At 56.5% G+C, this 18,893-nt stretch overlaps 1 protein-coding gene across 1 annotated transcript in view; it reads right to left on the bottom strand.

Moving 5' to 3' along the window:
* Positions 1-18,893, bottom strand: part of TNXB (tenascin XB) — a 67,563-nt gene that overhangs the window by 30,211 nt on the left and 18,459 nt on the right. Inside the window, exons 3-11 of the mRNA XM_025382328.1 lie at positions 17,054-18,892; positions 16,530-16,645; positions 10,625-10,781; positions 10,184-10,447; positions 7,150-7,518; positions 5,820-6,116; positions 3,440-3,730; positions 2,770-3,075; positions 445-777 (exon numbers count right to left, since the gene is read on the bottom strand). Of these exons, the coding sequence (XP_025238113.1) occupies positions 445-777; positions 2,770-3,075; positions 3,440-3,730; positions 5,820-6,116; positions 7,150-7,518; positions 10,184-10,447; positions 10,625-10,781; positions 16,530-16,645; positions 17,054-18,892 (3,972 nt within the window). The remainder of the gene's footprint in view (positions 1-444; positions 778-2,769; positions 3,076-3,439; positions 3,731-5,819; positions 6,117-7,149; positions 7,519-10,183; positions 10,448-10,624; positions 10,782-16,529; positions 16,646-17,053; position 18,893) is intronic.

Here is an 18,893-nt window from a genome sequence, read left to right on the forward strand (position 1 = left end):
AGAGTGCAGTGGCCGGATCTCAGCTCACTGCAAGCTCCGCCGCCCGAGTTTACGCCATTCTCCTGCCTCAGCCTCCCGAGTAGCTGGGACTACAGGCGCCTGCCACCTCGCCCGGCTAGTTTTTTGTATTTTTTAGTAGAGACGGGGTTTCACCGTGTTAGCCAGGATGGTCTTGATCTCCTGACCTCGTGATCCGCCCGTCTCGGCCTCCCAAAGTGCTGGGATTACAGGCTTGAGCCACCGCGCCCGGCCTGCAGAAAATTTAAAACTTGCTCAGGGCCATGAAAGCTGGTGGTACCCCAGTCCCCAGTGATATACTCTTTCTAGGTCTTCCCCTGGCAGGTGGCCTCAAGGTTCCACTGGAGCAAGGAGAGCAACTGGGTATAGGAAAGCTGGAAGCCAGCAGTGGGAGGGAACCAAAGCAGGCCCCTGCCCCTTACTCACCTGTCACGCCCACGGCAGACACCGGGCCCACGCGCTGTCCCTCGTGGAGGCCGTACAGGTGCATCTTGTACTTGTGCGCGGGCTGCAGGCCCCCCACGGTGACCTCACTCTCCTCACCCCCAACACGCACCGCCTGGGGCCGCCCATCCCTGTCTTTGTACTGCACGGTGAAGGAGTCGAAGCGGCCCCGGGGGACGGTCCAGGAGAGGCTCAGCGAGTCAGGGGAGGATCCTGTCACTGTCAGCTCCCCCAGGAGTGGCTCCTCAGAGGACTCTGGGGCCTCCGTGCCCAGTTCTGTGGGGCTGGGGGTCTCGTCCACATCCTCCTGAGGAGCTGAGAGAAGAGGCAGAGGTATGAAGAGCTGCTGGCTTTGCAGCTGCCCACAGAGGACAGCCATGGAAACGCCCTCACGCTGTGGGCTCAGGGGCTCTGTAGCCCTTGTATTCGCCATTGGGTCACTCACAGATGGAAAGGGCTGAGGCAGCCCTTGCCCCATCCTGCTCTGGTGGGTTCTGTCGGGGTGAGGGGTCTCCCTTCGTGTATGAGAAAGGAGCTGAGATGGGAAGAGAGGAAGCCGCTGAGGGTTCTTCCAAACCACGTTCACTGACAGTGCTGACCTCAGACAGTGAGGAGGGCAGTGAGGCCTCTTCCTACCTGCACCCTCCCCAGGGCACTGTGGCTGCCCCACCCCTCATATGAGGATCTGACTATGGAATGTGCTCCTGCTGTGGCCTCCCCAGGCAGCCCTGCCCCTCCCTCCCCTTTAACCCCAAGGAATGAATTGCTAAGGCAGGGCTCCAGGCATGAGTGGGAGAAAAATTCTGGGTGAGTGGGATCCAGGGAGGGCCGTGCCCTTCCCTGGCTGGCTCTGGAATCACAGCCCTGTGGGCACCTACCCGCCCCCTGCAGTTAGGTCTCTGCTGAGGCTCCATGGTGTGGGGAGACTGTGGCACAAGGGAAGCCAGCCCTTCTGTGACCCGCTACATGGGGGACTACTTTGGGATAGCAGATTGAGGAAAGAATTGGCAAGAATGACAACCCAGAGGAAGGGAGGGAAGTGGGGAGGAAAAAAGATTACTGGGAAGTGAGAGAGTCAGGGAGAAATTGCAGCTCGCTCTGAAAATGCTTTGCTGCTCCAAGCACTATTCTAAGTGTGTGAGGGTGGTTTGTTTTTGTTTTTGTTTTTTGAGATGAAGTCGCGCTGTTGCCCAGGCTGGAGTGCAGTGGTGCCATCTCGGCTCACTGCAAGCTCCGCCTCCCGGGTTCACGCCATTCTCCTGCCTCATCCTCCTGAGTAGCTGGGACTACAGGTGCCCGCCAGCATGCTTGGCTAATTTTTTATATTTTTAGTGGAGACAGGGTTTCACCATGTTAGCCAGGATGGTCTCGATCTCCTGATCTCGTGATCCACCTGCCTCGGCCTCCCAAAGTGCTGGGATTACAGGCATGAGCCACCGTGGCCTGTGCCTAGCCTAAGTGTTATATGTATATTAACTCATGTAATTCCAACAGCTCTGTGCAGTGGTAACCATTATCCCCACCTGACAGAAGGGAAAGCTGAGGCACAGAGAGGTTAAGCAATTTGCACAAGGTCCTCCAGGAAGCAAGTTGCAAGGCTGGTAGTGAGACTCAGGCAGTTGGCTCTGGAGTCTTTGCTCCTAACCACTATCCACACTATCTCTCATCAAATAATTCACAGGCTAGGGGAATGGCACCAGACAGGGAAAGACTGGGGACATGGAGGAACAGGCTGGGATGCTGGGCTGAATGCAATCCCTTTGCCCTGTTCCAAGCGGGTTGGGAGTCAAGGAGTCGGGAGCTGGGAGGAGTCCTCTTCATGCTGAGAAAGGCTAGAGAAATGTGGTGCTCTTGTCACTTGGATCTGCCACCTCTGAATACAGCAGAAATGGCAGGAGGGTGTGGGCAGCAGGTGACAGAAGCCCAGAAGTGACCATGGCCCAAACCAGACCATGAAGGAGCCCAGTAAAAACTGAGGGGTGAGAACACAGTGACCGAATGGTGAGGACATCTGTGGGGAGGACAGCCCCAGGTGGAAGGATGAGTCCAGGTGCTTGGAACGGGGGAAAATAGGACCTGCCCTTGGAGATGAAGAAGTGAGGCTGAGAAAGAGATGAGGAGCTGGAGGCTGGATGATGGGGACCTGGCATGCAGCGGACAGGAGAGCAGTGGGGGAGGAAGTGGGTGGAGGCTTTGGCAAAATGAGCTGAGAAGGCGAAGGTGGAGGGAGGCTGGAAGGAGCCCCAGCCAAGTCCTGCTCACAGGATGGGGCTAGCAGGGGAGGGAGGCCTGGCAGCCATGACTCACCAGTCTTGGCCACCACAGACTCGGGCCCCACACGCTGCCTGCCACGAAGCCCGTAGAGGTTCATCTTATACTTCCGGTCGGGATCCAGGCCGGGGACGGTAACCTCATTCTCATCCCCCGCAACAGGCACTGCCTGGGGCTGCCCCTGTGCATCTTTGTACTGGACCATGAACGAGTCGAAGGGGCCCTGGGCCACCGTCCATGAGAGGCGCAAAGAGTCTGGGGTCACACCGGTCACTGTCAGTTCCCCCAGGAGGGGTTGCTCCAGGAACTCGGGGCGGGGGGGCTCCTCTTTCCTCTCTGGAGCTGTAAACAAGAAGATCCAGCCAGGTGCTGAACTGGCAGCCTGGGAGACTGGGGCTTGGGGTTTGGACAGGCTGTCACACCTACGGGGGGTGGAGGGTCACTAGTCCATTAATTTGAGTGCTAAACTTCTGGGAAGCCTGACACAGCCAGGGTATGACACACCTTCTGGGCCTCGGGGAGCTGCTGCTTGGGATGGAAGGGGCCCAGCAGTGCGGGGGAGTCTGGCTGCCCCTCAGGCCAGGAGTGGGGCCAGGAAGCTGGAGTCAGCTGTCTTCCTGGGGGACCCCAGCTGGTTTCGGGCTGAAGGCAAGTGTGCAGAGGGCTAAAAAGGGGTCACATGGGGGCTGAGGTGGCTGTTACTCACCAGTGGTGCCATCGGCCGTGAGGGGGCCATACCGCTTCTTATTCGCGATTCCAAACAGAGTGAATCTGTACTTGTGGTCAGGGTCCAGTGAGGAGACAACAAATGAACGCTCAGGCCCTTCCACAGGTACCACCTGGGGCCGTCCATCCTTGTCCCTGTACTGGACCATGAAGGTGTCGAACTGGCCCTCAGGGACAGTCCAGGAGAGGTGCAGTGAGTCTGGGGTAGGGTCTGTCACCCACAGGTTTCCCAGACGGGGTGGAGTCCCTGGACGTGGGTCACTCTGAGGCACTAGGAACAGCGGGTAGAGAGAAGGGAGGGGCTTAGGTCCAAGGAGAACGAGGAAGCCAAATCCCACATGGGAATGCTGTGTGAGGCTGTGCAGGTTGTTCACTGTACAAAAGTGCATTTGCTGAGGGAGTACAAAGGGACTGAAATCCAGCCAGCACTCTGCTTGCCGAGCTGTGTGCCCTGGTGAGGAGTGGTGTCCACTTAAAGGAACGGGTGCCTTCTTCCAAACGGCATGGAAGCACTGTGTGGACTAGTGTGGCTCTGCCTCCAACCACAAACTGGAGCAGCAGGGACCTTCAGAAAGAGGGGAGCCCAGCCAGGCCCTTTCACATCTCCATAGCCAGGGAAATCTTCCCAGTACAACCTCCACTGCTTCCAAGCCTAACTACTAGCTGGCTTCTTCTCCAAGAGAGGCGAGCACAATCCTTGAAGTATTTTAATGTGGGACAGCCTCCCTCATCTATGCTGCAGGCCTCTCCTCTTCCTCCTTTGGAACTTTGATCCATGGATGGACTCCCTCACCTGCAGCACTGACCCTTCACTCCCCAGCAGCTGTGCCATCAGCATTTCAACAAGCTACTGTCACACCCCTCCCCACCCCCATTCTGTGTGCATCTCTCTCCAGCCTCCATCTTCCCTCTTTGCTCTCATTCCCAGCCCAGATTCCAGAAAGTGATGTCTACACTGATTGTAGCCACGTCCTCACCTCCACCACCCTCACGATCCAGCTTCACCCCTCCACCAGGCAGTAGCTCTCACAGAGGCCAGTGGTGGCCTTGCCATTGCTAAATCCTGTGGACACTCCGTAGCCCTTGATTCACTGTTCTGGCATCTGACAAGCCCAACCACGCCCTCCTTCCTGGAGCCCAGGACAGCACCCTCCCTGGTTCTGCGCCTCCCTGCAAGTCACTCCTCAAGCTACCCTGTGGGCCCTTCTTCCTCTGCCTCCGCTGTGAGTATAGGCTGTCCCCGGGGTTCCAGTGGCCCTGTCTCTTCCCCAACCCCACACTGCTACTCTGGCACCTCAATCTCCTGACCTATAAAGTAGGTATGCCTCCCAGGTGTGCTTTATGGAGTGCGATGATCCACTTTGAACATCTTGATCACAATCGACTCTCAATAAATGCACAAAAGGTATTTATGTAAGTGTCCCTTAGATGTTGATCTAAGTTTATCTAAGGCATTATTCCCCACCTCTGCTGCTCCCTGCCTCAGGGAATGGGACTGTCTCATCCAGAACCCTGGGGGCTGCCTGGTACGCCTTGCTTTCTGCCTCCCACATCCAGCCCCAGTGCCACCATCCCAACTGACCCATCGTCTTTTTGTTGTTGTTGTTGTTGAGGTAGGGTGTTGCTCTGTGCAGTGTGGATAGCACCCAGGCTGGAGTACAGTAGCACAATCATGGCTCACTGCAGCCTCGGTCTCCTGGGCTCAAGCGATCCTCCCACCTCAGTCTCTCAAGGAGCTGGGACTACAGGCACGCACTACCACACCTGGCTAATATATTTTGTCGTAGTAGAGATGGGGGGTCTCACTATGTTGCCAGGTTGGTCTCAAACTCCTAGCCTCAAGCTATCCTCCTGCCTTGGCCTCCCAAGGTGCTGGGATTATAGGCAGGATCAACCCTGCCAGCCCTTACCAGCTCTTAACTCACTTCTCCAGCTAGTCTCAGCAGCCACCGTGCTATTTGCAAGATAAATATCTAGTCACGTCACTCTCCCACTTTACCCTCAGAGGCCCTCTAGGGGCCTTCAAATGAGGCCCAGGCCCCTCAGTACAGCATAGGAAGCCCTGAGACCAGGCCCTTTGGCACCCCCACATGCCCTGTTCTCCAGCCAGAGGAAACTGTGACAGTGATTCTCTTACTGGCCATGCTCTCCCCACCTCGATCATCGTGACTCCCCCAGGCTGCACTGAGCTTCTCAAACTCTGTGCCTGCCCCACCACTACTTTCCCTTCAGAATTCAGCTCATGCACCACTGCCTCCAGGAAGCCTTCCTGGAGCTCCCTCCCAAAGCAGGTTCCCAAAGCACTGAGGAAACCTCCTTCAGGGCAGTACAGAGGGCAGGGTGTTGCTGCTGTCACTCACAGATCTTGGCTTCAGTCACCAGGGGACCATGCCTCTTCTTGCCAACGAACCCATACAGGACAAATTTGTACTTGCGGCCAGGATCCAGGGAGGTGATGACAGCTGAGCGCTGGGGCCCCTCCACGGGCACCACCTTGGGCTGCCCGTCCCTGTCTTTGTACTGGATCACAAAGGAGTCAAACTCGCCCTCGGGGACTGTCCAGCGCAAGAGCAAGGAGTCGGAGGTCCTGTCTGTCACCGTCAGCTCACCCAGGCGTGGTGGGCCTGAGGACTTCCCAGGCTTCTCCTCATCCTTGTCTGGAGTTTGGGAGGCAAAAGCAAAGCATAGTGGACTCAACTGTTCTCTTTTCTGTGTCTCCTTCCCTCTCCCCTGCCCACCTCACTCCATCCTTGATAGCTCCCTCCCTGGAAGACTCTATGTCCCCACCCCTCAGTGACCAGCTCTCCTGGAAGACAGGCATTTCCCTCTCAATCTCTGCTCCTTCCCTTGTGACAGTTTATCCATTCCTCACAGGGTCTTGGTCCCTCTGCACCCCAGGATCTTTGGGGGGGTTTCAGGTCCCCCCTGGGTTCTGTAGGAGAGTTTCAAGCCTCCCCACTGCAGCTTCAGAGCAGTCTGAAGGCTCCTCTGCCCACCTGCGCTGCTTTCTCTCTTACCACCCTCTCTGAGCTTGACCTGGAGCTGGGGGATGAGTCAGCCACCCTGGTCCCACAGAGAGGAACAAAGAGGGGGTGTGAAAGCCAGGTACGCCAGGACCTGTCTTTCGCTGGTCCTGCAAACCTCATCCATGTCTGAAGTCCTGATGGCTGTGGAGCCCTCTGCCCCAAGGAGCCTTCACCCCCAGCAGAAACTGGCTGATGGGACCACGGACTGCTGTCCACTGCAAACCAGGCTCTCAGGGATGAGGTGTTGGGAGCTAAGAGTCAGTGTCCAGAGGCCTTACCATGCCCACCCTGAAAGAACTACAGGGCAGGGCAGGGCAGAGGAGCAACCGAAGAGTAGGGGCAGGGGAAAGGGCAAGGAAAGCTGCAGGTGGAGGGCCAGGGACCTTCAGCCTCTCTTCTGGAATCTCTGTCCCACTCTTGGCCTTTTTACCTCTGCCTCTTTCCCCTCTCCCCACCTATCCTCATTATTGTTCTGAGATCCTCCTCGATCCATCTTCCTGCTGAACCTGCAATTCCTTTTCTCTCCTTTTCTCCTCTATCCAGCCCCAAACACCAGCTCTGCCCTTCACTGGCCCCTCAATATCCATCCTACCTCTGAAGTCCCAATAGCCCCAGTTCCTCCCCCAATCTCAGGATATTGATCTGAGCAGAATCAAATATGTACCCATAATGCCTTGGTAGATGACAGGGTCAGAGGGCTTGCCCCCAGGAGGGACCCCACGAAGTGACAGCTCATACGGGGCTCCAGGAGCGGGTGGAGGCACCAGAGCCTGGCGGACGTCCCCTGGCAGCACTTCCTCATGTGCCCCCGGCCCCTCGGGCACCCGCAGGCGCAGTTGGAAGTGGGCAAAGGTGTCGGGCTGGGCGGTCCAGACCACACGGAGGCGCCCTGTCTCATCTCTGCCCAGCACCCTCAACTCTCCCAGCTCCTGGGGGCGCTGCTGCAAGAGAGGAGCCTGGGCCCCTTGGGTCGTTGAGGGGCCTGAGGGAGGAGGCTCATCGGTAGTCCCCAAGAGGCCCGAGGGTGAGGACCCTGGGAAGGGGCAGGGTGAGAAAAAGAGGAGAGTCCAGTATGAGAATTAGAAAGGAATCCCCAGTCCCCAGGTTCTGCCCTCTAGCCTTTAAGAGCCGTGGGGCCCTACCCTCTTCTACTTCTGGTTCCATCACCTGGGCCACTCCCTCCTCCCAAAGATCAGCCAGTCCTCCAAACACCCCCATCTACCACATTCCTGAGCAGATGGGCCTGCGCTTCAGGCAGGTGATAAATAAAATAAAGCCTGCTGTCCCTCACCCCACAAGGCTTCCATGACCTCCAGCCCCTGGAGACTTCCATGTCCCTCCCCACATACATCCCCCCCACTGGGTGGTGGTCAGGTGGCTTCCATTAGTGCTGCAGTGAGAAGCCTGGAAGAAAGACAGTGGTGTTAGAGAGGGAGGATGCAAGAGGAGAGTGGGCAGTGGGAAGAGAAAGAGGGCGTGGGGGTGGACATCCAGGTCAGGTGGCATCTGGGCCCTATGGGGGAAGAAGAGGTCCACCACCCACCCCACAGCAGCCACAGGGTGCCCTTTCCCCAAGCCCAGACATCGTTCCTGTGGGAGAGACCAGCATAAACTGAGCCAGAGGGTCTGAAAAGCCAGATCAAGAAGCAGTGGTTTCACCTCCCCGACATACAGTTGCTGCCTGATGGCACCCAGGCCACCCCCACGCAGTTCTGATGTTTCCCTTCAAGGTCAAGGCCCAATTGTGGAAAACAGTAACCACTGACCACAGTCTTGAGCCACTCTCACCACAGTGAGTCAGAACGGGAATCACTGTTTTCAATTCCCAGCCCACTCAAACTGCTCCAGTGAACCTTTGCAGGCGCCCCAACCACATCCCCCTCTATTGCCTAAAATAGCAATCCTGGAACTGTCCCAGGAACCCCAAAGAAGGGGCTGCCTTGACCTTAGGCATCCACAGGATGGATGCCAGGACCCTGGGGGTGGGGACGTCTTCTAGGGACACTAGACTCGTGCTTTGTCCTGGGGCTCCCTGGAGCCTCGGCCAGGTAGCGCCCGAAGGTAGAAGGGTGCCAGTGGCAGCAGGAGGAACTCATGAATGCAGGCTCCAACGGCAGGTGAGGCTGGACAAGGCATGGGGTGTCCCGTGGCCCCAGCCCACGCTACCTGTGGTGGTGATGAAGGCGTAGGACTTGGAGGTCTGCCCCGCCCGCACCCCGTGGACCTCCACGTGGTAGGTGGTGCCGGGCCTGAGGTCGGGCAGGCTGACGGTGCGCGTGGTGCCCGGCACGGTCAGCTCACCGCCGGGGCCCTCTGCAGGCGGTTGAGGCCGCCAGCGCAGCACCACGCGCTCGAACTGGCCGCGGAGCCCGTCGAGAGACACGAGAAGCGCGCCATCGGCGGAACTGCCCAGCACCTCTGGCTTGGGGTGGCGGGGCGCAGCCACCCGGTCGACACCTTCAGGCGAGAGGCCGTAGATTCCCTGGTTGGAGTCCCGTTTCCTGGTGCCGGGGTCAGGGCTGGCGGTGGGGCGGGGGTGGCGGGTCAGGGGTGCGGGGGAGCCGGCGGGGGCGGCGGCCAACAGACGCCGCTGCAAGTATTCATGGATGTGGCGCGCCACCGACGTGTAAGTCTGGTTGGCCCGCAGTGGGTAGCCGTGAACCCGCAGGTGGCGCTCCAGGTCCTGCACCGTGCCGCGGAAACGGCTCAGCTCGGCCGTCAGGTTGCCCCAAGGCCGCCGTGGGGGCTGGGACAGGCTTGGCCTGGGCGAGGACTCCTCCTCCCCTTCCTCTGCGGGCCTCGAGGGCCGAGGGGGCCGTGGGGGCCGCGGGGCTGGGGCTGGCCGGGGCCGGGGCTTGGGGGGCGGGGCTGGGGGGCGCACCTCCGGGTAACTGTAGTGGCCTGGTGCTGCCAGGGGCGAAAAAGGGGAGGAGAACAGGTCAGTGGCAGCTCCCTCCGGCACTCCTCCCCGGCAACCCCTCCCTCGATCCCTCCCACCAGAGCCAGAGGCCTCTTCCCTGTGCCCCAGCCCCACCTGGAAAGAGAACGGAGGGAAATCGGTCAGTGTCCCGGAGCCCCCCCCATTCCCCTCCAAGCCCACTACTGTTGGTGCCCTAGAAAGAAGAGAGAAGCCCGTGGGTGGGGCCCTGTAGCTGAAGGAGAGAAAGGGGAGTCCGGGAAGAGAACGTGAGCTACAGCGAGGTGGGTGTCCCCCTGTCACAGGAAAAGAAAAATATCCAGGTATCTGTTAAGAAACCTCGAGGTTTAGTGGAAAATCACTGCTGTGAGACCCACCTCCCAGCAATTCCAATCCTAAAGTCAACAGGACTGATGATCTCTAATCTGCCTAATTCCAGTCCCACAAGGTCTATCAGCAAAAGGCCTGTCCCTGTAACTAAATTTAAATAAGAACCTCCCTTAACTGACTGGATCAGGCAGCATCTCCTATTCACTTCTCTCCCTGGGGCGGTTCCTTTCACAGGCTAACCTGCAACCTTCTTACAGGACTCCAGGCATCTGAGGGCTCTGTCTCTCCAGTAGCCTCAGGACAGAGCAAGGCCCCCAGCAGGTGCCTCGAGACTGCCACACACCTGCCAGATGCATTCAGAGGAGCCTGTGAGCCCTGAGCCTGGGCTCCTGAGGAGGAGGATCCAAGGCTGGGAAACCAGGGCCCTTCCCTAATCTCTGGCCAGCCATACCTGTGTTGGCCCTGACGGAAGCTGGGTAGCTGACTGCCTGGCCCCGCTCCGCTGTGACAGTCACCACATATTCCACGCCTGGCATCAGGTCAGTCAGCAGCGTCCCGTCTGCTTCAGGGGGCACTTCCAGCCGCACCCTCTGGTTGCCGGCACTGACGTAGGACACCACAAATCGGTCTACCTCGGCCTGGGGACGCAGCCAGCCAAGCTCCAGTGTTGTCGGCGTCACAGCCACCACTCGGAGGTCCTGGGGCCCATCGATCACTAGCCAGGTTAAAGAGAAGGAGGGCTCAGGCGGGTGTCTGGTTCTTCAGTCATCATCTTTCCTTCCAAGAGCCTAGCCCCCATCCAGTCCCTTCCCTCTGCCCTCCCGGGGGGCAGATTCCCTCTCCAGTCAAGATCTCCACTCAGGACACCCCTCCCCACAGCCCCAGCGCTCACTGGTGGTGATGGTCTTGGAGGCAGGAGGGCCCCAGCTGGTCCCTCGAAGGGCTCGGACAGTGACCTGGTACTCCTGTCCAGGGGCCAGTCCTCTCTGGTCATAGGCTGAGGCAGAGCTTGGAACCCGTGCTGTGAATGGGGGGCTCGCCCCCTCTGTCTGTGAGAGACAGCACCAGGTGGCTTAGGGGCTGGCACTCTCGCCTCTGCTGCTCAATCCCCCTTATCTCTTCTTTCTCCAGTTCTCAGTGTCAACATGGGACTGTGTGGAACTTGACCCTGTACAAGCTGGGGAGCAAACATGCCGAGTGCGCTAACTCCTTGTGAGCCACTGTTCTAGGTGATGTACATACATGAACTCACTTAATTCTCCCAACAACCCTACAAAACAGGTCCTATTAGTCTCATTTTACAGATAAGGAAACTGAGACACAGAAGGACAAGTATCTTGCCAAGGTCACCAACACCAAGAAAACGGCAAGGATTTAGGCCCTGGCAGTGTGATCCCAGAGACCCCTCTCGTGGGCACCCCCTGCTCATCTGCCAGAGTCCCCTCTCATGGGCACCACGTGTTCATCTGCCAGAATTCCACCCAACATGCACTAGGACTCTCCCTCCGGCTTTGCCCTGGCAACTCTGACTACCTGGGCATGAGAGGCTTCTCCTAAGCTCAGTCCTGTCAGAACAAATGAAGTCGATCAAGGATGCCCTTCAAGCTGCACCTTCTCCTTAAGGGGGCTGCCTCACCCTCTGAACCTGCTGGCAGACGCCTGCTCATGGCTATGTAATAGGAGTGGGACTCACATCACCACCTTTCCCTTGAGGGACTTTTCTTGTCTCTTCACCCGGGTTGTAGGCTCCTCAAAACAAGACCCACCCGCTCAAAGTTCCACAAATATGTTTCCTGATTGTTGATTTTGTACCTGGCATCATGCTGGGCATTGGAGACACAAAAATAAAATATATGGTCCCTGTCCTCAGGTAGCTCAGACTCTAGTAGCTAAACGTATGGCCACATCTTGACTATATGAAATACTAAAACAATCTCTATGCTTAGGAAATGCTCGTGAGAAAACAACACTCCTACAAGGGTACATTTAAGGAATTATGATTATGTGTGGTGGCCCCAAAGGGAATCTACTGGACCCTGCTCCAGGCAGGGTCTCCTGCAGTGCCCACTGCTGGGAAACAGGAGGAACTGGACATCTGTGAGCATTCTAACAGCCCCACATTTTGCCGTGCTGTCCAGCTAGGACAGCCGCTAAGGACGCTGTGTTCTGCCTAGCTATGTTGGCCGTGATGGGGACACCTCCATTCAGCCAAGTAGGATTGGAAATTTCAAAAGGTACTCTCCTAAACCAAGAGAGCTGTGGGGAAATCAACATAGTAAATACCAAAGTATAAAACCAGATGAGAAGGCCACGTAGAGATTTCTGGGTTGAGGATGAAGTAAAGCTTTGTCAGTTTTCTGGGCTGAAAAGGTTTCCTGGGCACACAGGACCTCCAGCCCTCTCCTATTCATCCTGCCCTAGAATACCCCAGCTAGGAAGCCTTGGGTTGGCCTCAACTCAAGACCTATGAAATCCTTACCGTTCCCAGAATTTATTTGTTCATTTTCTCTGTGTGTGTGTGTCTCTTTCTCTTTATCCACACCCACCCCATCCCTGCCGCTGCAACACACATACCTTGGATGCTCCCTGATGATATCTGGTTCTTTCAGTGAGGCAAGCCTATCCCCAGAGTTCTTCTCTCACAAGAGCAACACACACACACACACACACACATATATATATATCTCCTTTAGATACTTCTTGGTTCCTCCTGAGATCCATCTGGGAACAGTTCCCTAAAAGCCCATCAACCTAACCCATGTCTCCCACATCTCCTAGCACCATCTTGCTGGTCTGAAGCAGGCTTTTTGTTTTCTTTTCTTTTTTTCTTTTTTTTTTTTTTTTTGACAGGGAGTTTCGCTCCTGTCGCCCAGGCTGGAGTGCAATGGTGTGATCTCAGCTCATTGCGAGCTCTGCCTCCCGGGTTCAAGCGATTCTCCTGCCTCAGCCTCCCGAGTAGCTGGGATTACAGGCATGCACCACCACATCTAGCTAATTTTGTATTTTTAGTAGAGATGGGGTTTCTCCATGTTGGTTAGGCTGGTCTCAAACTCCCGACCTCAGGTGATCCACCCACCTTGGCCTCCCAAAGTGCTGGGATTATAGGCATGTGTCACCACACCTGGCCCTGAAGCAGCATCAAACAGATGCTGGCAGCTGGCTCTGCCCCTTGGTGAAGCTTGGATGCTTCACTGATTTTTATTTTATTTTATTTTATTTTGAGATGGAGTTTCGCTCTTGTTGCCCAGACTGGAGTGCAATGGTGCGAGCTCAGCTCGCTGCAACCTCCGCCTCCCAGATTCAAGGGATTCTTCTGCCTCAGCCTCCCAAGTAGCTGGATTACAGGCATGTACCACCATGCCCGGCTAATTTTGTATTTTTAGTAGAGATGGGGTTTCACTATGTTGGTCAGGCTGTTCTCAAACTCCTGACCTCAGGTGATCCACCCACCTTGGCCTCCCAAAGTGCTGGGATTACAGGCATGAGCCACTGCACCTGGCCTGCTTCACTGATTTTGTTCTTGGGACGTCTTAGACCTTATCCCAATATTAACCTCGTGGCTGCAGATGAAGAACTCTACCTTGGCTGGTCCTTGGAGCTTATCTCACCCTCATCGCTGTTTTTAGACTAGACCCAAGCAAAAACTTCTCTGAGGCTGCAAGGTTTTGAGTCCCAGTGAACACTCAGCCTAGCCCTGGTTTCCAGGCTGCAGGACACACCCAGACAAGGAATATCTGAACCTTTCTCTCATTCAGGAACTCATCTCCCTCGGTTTCCCCATGCTTTCTCTCACATTCATAGTGGGGCTAGCACTTTGCGAAACAGCAACATTCCTTCACTTAGTGGGCCTCAGGCTGGAGGGGCATCAGAATCACCTGGAGGGCTTGTTGCAATACAGGTTACTGGGCTCTGTGCCCAGACTTTCTGACTCAGTAGATCTGGGGAGGGGAGTCTGACAATCTGCCTGCCTAACATACTCCCAGGTGATGCTGATGCTGCAGGTCCAGGGAACCCACTTTGAGAACCACTGAGTCACGGTAACAATGCCACAAATGCAGGGAGAGGAGAAACCTCCTCCTTCTGCATTCTGAAAAATAATTTCAATAACTAGGTGTGTCCCTTGATCTGAAATAGCAGGGTTTGGGCTTTGAGAGAGAAGTACTTCTGGGAAGAGGGAAGGGAAGAGGTAGAGACAGGCTTCTAGGATGACAGCAGCAGCCAGAGGACAGACAACTACTGAATATACTCTGTGCCCACAGAAATGGACAGAGGGTAGCTGGGCGTTGTGGCAGGTGTCTGTAATCCCAGCTACTCAGGAGGCTGAGGCAGGAGAATCGTTTGAACCTGGGAAGCGGAGGCTGCAGTGGGCCGAGATTGCTCCACAGCACTCCAGCCTGAGCAATAAGAGCGAAACTCCGTCTCAAAAAAAGAAAAAAGAAAAGAAATAGACAGACGGCACTTGCCAAGGCAGAAGGTACGATACCAGGGGCCAGCTACAGAGAGCAGAAAGCATGGTCTGAGGGCCGGTAGCCCAGGCCCAAGAGGAGTGTCTGGGGACCAATTTTACAGGAGTGCCTTCCACACCCAGGCTCAGAGAAGACCCAGAATGTGACAGACGCCCATATCGAGAGCAGAATGGATGAACTAAGAACATGGCCGAGCCTGGCACAGGCCAACTTGGCACCGCCACCCTGGCTCTGAGTGAGGGAGAAAGCCTAGGGCTTCAACTGGAAAGCGGCACCCTTGACAACATCAAGGATGGGTTTGTGTTTATTTACTCAGAGCAAGAGACAACTGCTGCCCTAAAAGCTCCTCTTATCTCAAGTGTTTATTTTAATTCTTCTTTCCCTGAAGTTTCTTAGGAAACTTCCTTTTCAAAGTCCCACCCTTTCAAGATTAGAGCTATGTAAATAATATACACAGAGAAGAAGAGAGTGGGAGAAACACTTGAAAATGTTAGCAGTGCTTGTTTTAGTGAGGAGCAGCCAGGAATTGTTTTTCTTTTCTCTAGTTGCCAAATTCTTATCTCGTGATTAAAGTATTTTTATAATAACAACAACAAAAAAAAGATGTTTAAAGAGAAGAAAAAATTCAAGCTATCTTGGTTGCGCCACAAAGTTGAGATTTCTGCTTCTGCTTTGGCTGGAGAGTGAGGACAGGCAGAACGTGGTAGGGGGCTGGCCTGAGGAGCATAATGACAAGACAAAGCAAAGTGGAGTGAGGATGACAGTTCCTCTGAGCTGTCCCCTTCTGTCCTAGTGCCTTCTGAGGCCTTAGGCCCGGGGAGTTGTTTATTTTTACAGAGTCCGGGCTAAGCTGATGAAGATGAGGGTGACATGGCCCACACCCCATGGCATTTGTGGGATGATGCAGGAAAACATGAGTTGGATGGTAGAAATGTCAGAAGATTTGGAGCTAGGGGAATGACCATATCTTAAAAGCCCAATCTGCATAAAGAGAGGTCCCAAATGAGTGACTACAAGGCTTTGTCCTTAGGGTATTCCCTCTAATGTTTTAAGAGCAAGTTGGATGGCTGGGCATAGTGGCTCATGCCTGTAATCCCAGCACTTTGGGAGGCTGAGGCGGGCAGATCACTTGAGCCCAGGAGTTCAGGACCAGCCTGGGCATGCAACATGGAGAAACCCTGTCTCTACTAAAAATACAAACATTAGTAAGCTAAGGTGGTGCGCACATGTAGTCCCAGCTACTTGGGAGGCTGAGGTAAGAGGATGACCTAAGCCTGGGATGCAGAGGTTGCAGTGAGCTGAGATGGCACCACTGCACTCGAGCCTGGGCCACAGAGCGAGACTCTGTCTCAAGAAAAAAAAAAAAAGAAGAGCAAGTTGGAGGGAGACAGAGAAAAAACTGGTTTGCATGTGCTGATGACAAGGAGGTGGGAGATGAAGTTCACAGACTCAAAATTGTTGCAACAGCCTAGACAGCTTGGCCCAAACCAAAAAAGATAACATTGAACAGGGCCAAATGCAAAGGCCTATATTTAGGTGAAAAAAAAGAAGTGTATATAGTTGAATGTTGTCTTCTTTCCTTCCATCTTTTTTCCCTGCTTTTTCTAAGTTTTTTCTAAGTTTTCTGCACTGGGCCTGTATTACTTTTATAATTAAAAGTTACTTTAAAAACCAAATATGACCAAAACAGCTACCCGCTTGTGTGACTACAAGTTAATATATGCCAACTCTGAGAAAAGTGTCCGTAAATCCAGAGTAAGCCAGTGGGCCCCTCTCTGCCCCCACATTTTGGGGGCACATGAAAAAAGCAAGAGTCACAGGAAGGTAAAATATTCAGAGAACAAAGACTTAGGGAAAAGGGGTGAAGAAACTGGGAGGTTTTGCCTGAGGAATGGAGACACCTGGTGTCTGCAAATACCTGAAGGCCTGTGGTGTAGGACACAGGGAAAGCAAAAAACATTCCAGCTGCTGATGACTACCCAGCTAGGGCCAACGGACAGGTGCTAGAATGGGGGCAGACGGATTCCGCAACAACAACAACAACTAACAGTGATGACCAACAATGGACTGGGCAGCCTCAGGAAGTATTGAGCTCTCTGTTACCAAGTGTTCCAACTGTGTGGAACCAATGCTTGCTGGAGATGCTGCAGAGGCCTCAGTGCCCAGTGTCAAGCAGGCTGAGAAAGCCTTTACAGCAGCTTCAGGAACCCAGCCATCTGGACTCAACCAATGATTACCTGGAACTTCCTCCAGGAGGTGAGCCCTGCCCACCCCCCCACCCCGCCCATCCTGCTCACTCAGTCCCCTCCTGGAGCTTGGCATCTTTCTCACCGTGGGGATGAATTGAATTTCATAGGCATCCACAGGGCCAGGAGCCGGGGTCCACTCTGTCCGAACTGTTGTCTCCTCCAAGAGATGCATCCTCATGCCCTCAATGGCTGGCACCTCTGCCCAAGAGAATGGGGTAGGAAAAGCTGGTTAGCACAAGGCAACCACCCCCACCCACAGCCCCTTTTACTCAGGGACATCCAAGAGGCCCATCCCAACTCTCACTCCTCTCTGCTAGTGGAGAATAGCTGACAGAGGGCTGAATGGGGCTTGGCCGCCTTCACCTTCTCTTCATCAGGAGCACAGAATCTCCCTAAATCCAACTAAATGGGCCCCAACCTGCTCCTCAGAGCTCTGAAGGCCAGTCCTGCCCACTGGTGAGCCCTGCCCCTGTGGTTCTGCTGCCCCTGGTGGACACTGGCTCCTCGGAATGACATGCCCTCCCTCCACTCTTCCTCAGGCTCAGATCTTCCCCATGGCTTCTGTTCACAGAATCACAGTCCCAGAGCACACTGGGGAAGGCTCACCTTCCCCGCAGTCTTCGCCAGCATACCCATCTTTGCAGACACAGCTGCCATCGTGACACTCTCCTCGGCCACGGCAGTCCCCTGGGCATGTCTGGATGGCACAGTCAGGGCCTCGGAAGCCCTCTACACACACACACTGGCCTGCCTGGCAGAGTTCCCGGGGCCCGCAGCCTCCAGGGCAGGCGCTGGCTGGAGGCTCTTCCTGCCCGCAGTCCTCACCGCCATAGCCCACGTGGCACATGCACACTCCCTGCACACAGCGCCCACGTCCCCGGCAGTCAGCCGGGCACATGCGGGTGGCACAGGTGGGGCCAGTGTAGCCTGGGTCGCACAGGCAGCGCCCCTCGTCACAGCGGCCCCGCCCATGGCAGTTGGAGGGGCAGGTGCGGATGCTGCAGTCCTCACCCACGTAGGCTTCCCAACAGATGCACACACCGTCCTGGCACACGCCGTGCTGGCTGCAGTCATTCGGGCACCGCCTCACATTGCAATCCTCACCAGAGTAGCCGTCCTCGCACACACAGCGCCCATCTATGCACTGGCCGCGGCCTCGGCAGCCCCCGGGGCAGCTGCGCGTGCTGCAGTCTTCCCCTGAGTAGCCTGCGTCACACACGCACACGCCATCCTCGCAACTGCCGTGCCCACGGCAGTCCCCGGGACAGCGACGGCTCCCACAGTCCTCACCGGTGAAGCCCGGGTTACACACGCAGCGGCCATCCACGCAGCGCCCGCGCCCGCGACAGTCGCCAGGACAGGCGCGCGTGCCACAATCCCGGCCTGTGTAGCCTGGCCAACACACGCAGCGGCCACTCTCACAGCGGCCCCGGCCACGACAGTCTCCAGGACAGCTGCGCACACCGCAGTCCTCGCCGCTGTAGCCCGCGTTGCAAACACATACGCCGTTCTCGCAGCGCCCGCGACCTCTACAGTCGCGTGGGCAGGCGCGCGAGCCGCAGTCGAGTCCAGTGTACCCTGGCCAGCACACGCAGCGGCCGTCCTCACAGCGGCCCCTTTGGTTGCAGTCGCCAGGGCAGCTGCGCACGCCGCAATCGTCCCCGCTGTAGCCCGTGTCGCAAATGCATTCGCCGTCCTCGCAGCGCCCGCGGCCCCGGCAGTCCCTCGGACATGTCCGAGTGCTGCAGTCCTCGCCTGTGTACCCGGGCCAGCACACGCAGCGGCCGTCCACGCAGCGCCCGCCCTCACCACAGTCCCAGGGGCAGCTCCGCGTACCACAGTCCTCGCCAGTGTAGCCGGGGTCACACACGCAGCGCCCGTCCTCGCAGCGTCCCCTCTGGCTGCAGCCCCGAGGGCAGCTCCTCACCCCACAGTCCTCGCCAGTGTAGCCAGGGTTGCACACGCAGCGCCCATTCTCACAGCGCCCTCTCTGACTGCAACCGCGAGGGCAGCTCCTCATGCCACAGTCCTCACCAGTGTAGCCTGGATCACACACGCAGCGCCCATCCTCACAGCGTCCCCTCTGGCTGCAACCCCGAGGGCAGGAGCGCTGGCTGCAGTCGGGGCCTGAGAAACCTGCCCGGCACACACACACGCCCTGCACGCAGCGCCCACGGCCTTGGCAGTCCCCGGGACAGGATGGCCAGCCACAGCTGGGGCCAGTGTAGCCGGGAAAGCACACGCAACGACCGCGGACACAGCGACCCTGATCATTGCAGTCATCTGGGCAGGACCCCGAGGCTGAGGGTGGGGAGGAGGGAGGAATCTCAGCATCTGTGGGGTCTGAGCAGGTGGGCCCACCCCAGCCCGGCTCACAGGAACAGGTGCAGCGGCTCAGATCAAACACACCATGGAGACTGCAGAGGGTCCGCACATCTGTCTGACC

This window comes from Theropithecus gelada, chromosome 4, assembly GCF_003255815.1.
Source record: "Theropithecus gelada isolate Dixy chromosome 4, Tgel_1.0, whole genome shotgun sequence".
In the NCBI taxonomy this organism is placed as follows: domain Eukaryota; kingdom Metazoa; phylum Chordata; class Mammalia; order Primates; family Cercopithecidae; genus Theropithecus; species Theropithecus gelada.